Source organism: Hyalella azteca, unplaced genomic scaffold, assembly GCF_000764305.2.
Source record: "Hyalella azteca isolate HAZT.00-mixed unplaced genomic scaffold, Hazt_2.0.2 contig5366, whole genome shotgun sequence".
Classification (NCBI taxonomy): Eukaryota; Metazoa; Arthropoda; class Malacostraca; order Amphipoda; family Hyalellidae; genus Hyalella; species Hyalella azteca.
The window spans coordinates 458785-461695 of record NW_025935560.1 but is presented as its reverse complement, the minus strand read 5'-3'; the positions used below and the strand labels follow the sequence as shown (position 1 = coordinate 461695).

General features: G+C 34.9%; 1 protein-coding gene across 1 annotated transcript; it reads left to right on the top strand.

The window, feature by feature from the left end:
- Positions 1-334: 334 nt before the first annotated feature.
- LOC108681173 (caspase-6) lies at positions 335-2398 on the top strand. The gene is made up of 2 exons (XM_018170177.2): positions 335-363; positions 898-2398. The coding sequence occupies exon 2, from the start codon at positions 912-914 to the stop codon at positions 1980-1982; it is 1071 nt and encodes a 356-aa protein (XP_018025666.1). The 5' UTR covers positions 335-363; positions 898-911; the 3' UTR covers positions 1983-2398.
- The last annotated feature ends 513 nt before the right edge of the window (positions 2399-2911 follow it).

Genomic DNA, 2911 nt, shown 5'->3' with positions numbered 1-2911 from the left:
AACAGCTAAAACCTTCTGCTCTTTATCTCTTGTGATTGCTGAGTCAGACATAGTGGCGCTGGGAATGTTATAAGAACTTAAAAAAAACTAAACAGTAGCAACATTGAAAAGCATAGGTCATAATTTTCACTTTCAATAACATTGAAAGTAAAAAATATTAGAAAAACTCTCCAGAAACAGGATATGAGTTGAAAAAAAAGTCAGTTGGAACAAACAATTGATAAAGTTCGAAAATGTTTCTACGTAGTTGCCTGGTGGAGCAGCTAGATAAGGCGATAAGACTGGCCTTATCAGCAGGTATAAAAAGAACCCCAAAATAATATCGGGTGCAGTCAAACAGACCCGTGAGACGTGTTTGTTCAGGTGAGGGTGAAATGAGGATAAACATTTTGTTATTTTGCATCACTGATTATCATAATTACTTTGTAGTATCGGTCTTTGAAAATGTTTATTGATGTATTGATATTTTGTAACTAAATTTTTAGGAAAAGTTGTACTATTTTTAACTCTGATATTTTTCATTTGCTCGCAGTTATTTTGCTGTATCAGTCAGGTAACTTTACTTGTATTCAAATGCCAATGAAATTTTGAGATAAAAATGCATCCAAACAGAAACAGAGTTAATGAAATCAATATTAATTGTAACATTGCTACATATTATAAATATCTAATAATAGTCGATCCGTCAGTGCAATATGTGCTTGAATAAAATTTATTGTGTAAAATTTTCTTGTTCGACAGATACTTTGATGGACAAAACCATACGAATCAAATTTTTTGACCGGTGTGCGAATGGGGATACCTACAAAAAAATTTAGACATGTATCACATTTTAATATTTTATTTCATCCGCAAATTATTATAAATTTTAAAAATGAAACTCTTTCTTCCCTGCAGACAAACAACCCATCATGAACGCGTTACGAAAACTGTTCGAACCTTCATTTTCATCTTCAAATCCAAATGAAATAATAAACCTCACTAATCGGGAAGTGCAGTTATTCTTCTCAGAGAACACCTCAATTTTTCACGAACCAAGGAAACGAAAAAGGATGAGCGCTCCATCGCCGCCTCCCAAACGAATAAAGAAAACAATGGATATATATCAGTATGGTTTAGAGAATGGCATTAAACTACTTCTAATATTCAACATGAATAAATTTCTCAAATACAAAGAGAGGGAAGGATCTTGCAAGGACGTTGAAAACCTCCAACGAGTATTCGGCAAATTGGGCTTCAAGATAGAACTTCATGTGGACTGCAACAAGGAAAGTGTTGAAAACAAACTGGAAGAAATACGCACAAATAAAAATGGATTGAAAATCTCATTATTAATGGTGATTTTTATGAGTCATGGCGATGGAAGTGGTTCAAAAAATTTTATCACTTCTGATGAAAAGAGCATGAATTTGAAAACAGAAGTGATGACTCGCTTGAACGATCTGAACTGCCCTTCTCTTAAAGGTATACCCAAGGTTGTGGTTGGAGTCTTTTGTCGAACTGTCAGCGAAGAAAAACCAGCTGTTAGCCCTGATGTCTCAACTAAGTTTTCTAAGATGTCAATTGACCAAGCAGGAGATTCGAAACTTACTGCTGATGCAACAGAAATTTCGGATGCCAAGATTAATTTTACCAACACTGATGCAAGACTTACAGACAGTGAAGTTGAAGACCTTGAAGTTGATGCGTTGACAATGCCATGCTTGTCTTCGTTGGAAAATGATCAAGACTTCAGCGACTTTATGATACTTTTGTCGTGCAAGGAAGGAAGGTTTTCAAACAGATGTCCATTAAAAGGAACCATTTTTATACAAGCATTCTGTGATGTCGTTGAAAAATTTTCAAAGAACCGTGATATGAACAACATTTTTTGTAAAATTCAGAAAACAATGCGACGCATGAGTCCACCTGATCCTCGCTCATTGGAAGGTTTCGAGCCGGACATCGAAGTTATTTGCTTTGAAACACTTTTCCTCGAATGACATCGTTCGTTCATTCAAGATCCTAAACGTCATCGTCCACTTGCCTGGTTCTGTCTGTGATGCATTCCACACCTGCTGGCCGCTCACTTGTATTTATTCCATGGTTCTTCTCAACTGTATTGCATTCAAATGAACACTCTTTGATTGTTAAGCGAGCTTTCAAAAATTATTTTTGAGGAATTTAAACATTTTACAGGCTTTTTTTGTGGAATTTTAGGTTCTTCCGACAAGTTTCAGTTAGCCTAGCCTGACTTTGCGTCTTTTGCTGGAGTTTTGAAAAACACGTACAATAAATCTGAACTCTTTTTGCACAGGCCCGGCTTTTACAAACAACCGATAGAAAACTATCCTGAGTGATAGTCGCTAATTTGATTTTTTCTCAGGTGATTTTTTATCAATTGATTTTAATGGACGGGCTTGTGCAACTAATAATTAATTGGTTTAAATATTTTTGATCGATTGTTGAAGCTATAAATTGATTTTTATTCTTTCACAATCATTTTGAAAAATCACTGAAATTATCTTGCCATCCAGATAAATCTTTTTCTTAATTCCAGTGTTCTTATTTTGAAACTGAAATAAACTTTCGAGATAAATGAGTCTCCCAACTAATTTGGGCAGACATCGCATCTTTTTTCAATGGTTGAATTACTGGAATGGATTTGATTAGGCTCCTTAAAAATAATTTTTGAATGTTCGTTTGGCAATCGCGTCTGTGGTCAAACGATTTGAACTGAAGAAACACGTTAGGGAAAAATGTCATATTTTTATCTTACTTTGATTGATTTGACCTAAATTGCGTGTATTTGTTTGGGTTATCCCTTACAGATGCAAGCTCCAAGACGGACTTAATCAAAAGCTCAACAAAACTTAAGTTAAAAAATGTGGTTTCGACTGCCCCACATTTTGTAACTTGAGTTTTGTCTGTT

What these genes read in the sequence shown, in the direction of transcription:
- LOC108681173 (XM_018170177.2), top strand. Translation starts at nt 912, where the DNA reads ATGAACGCGTTACGAAAACTGTTCGAACCTTCATTTTCATCTTCAAAT.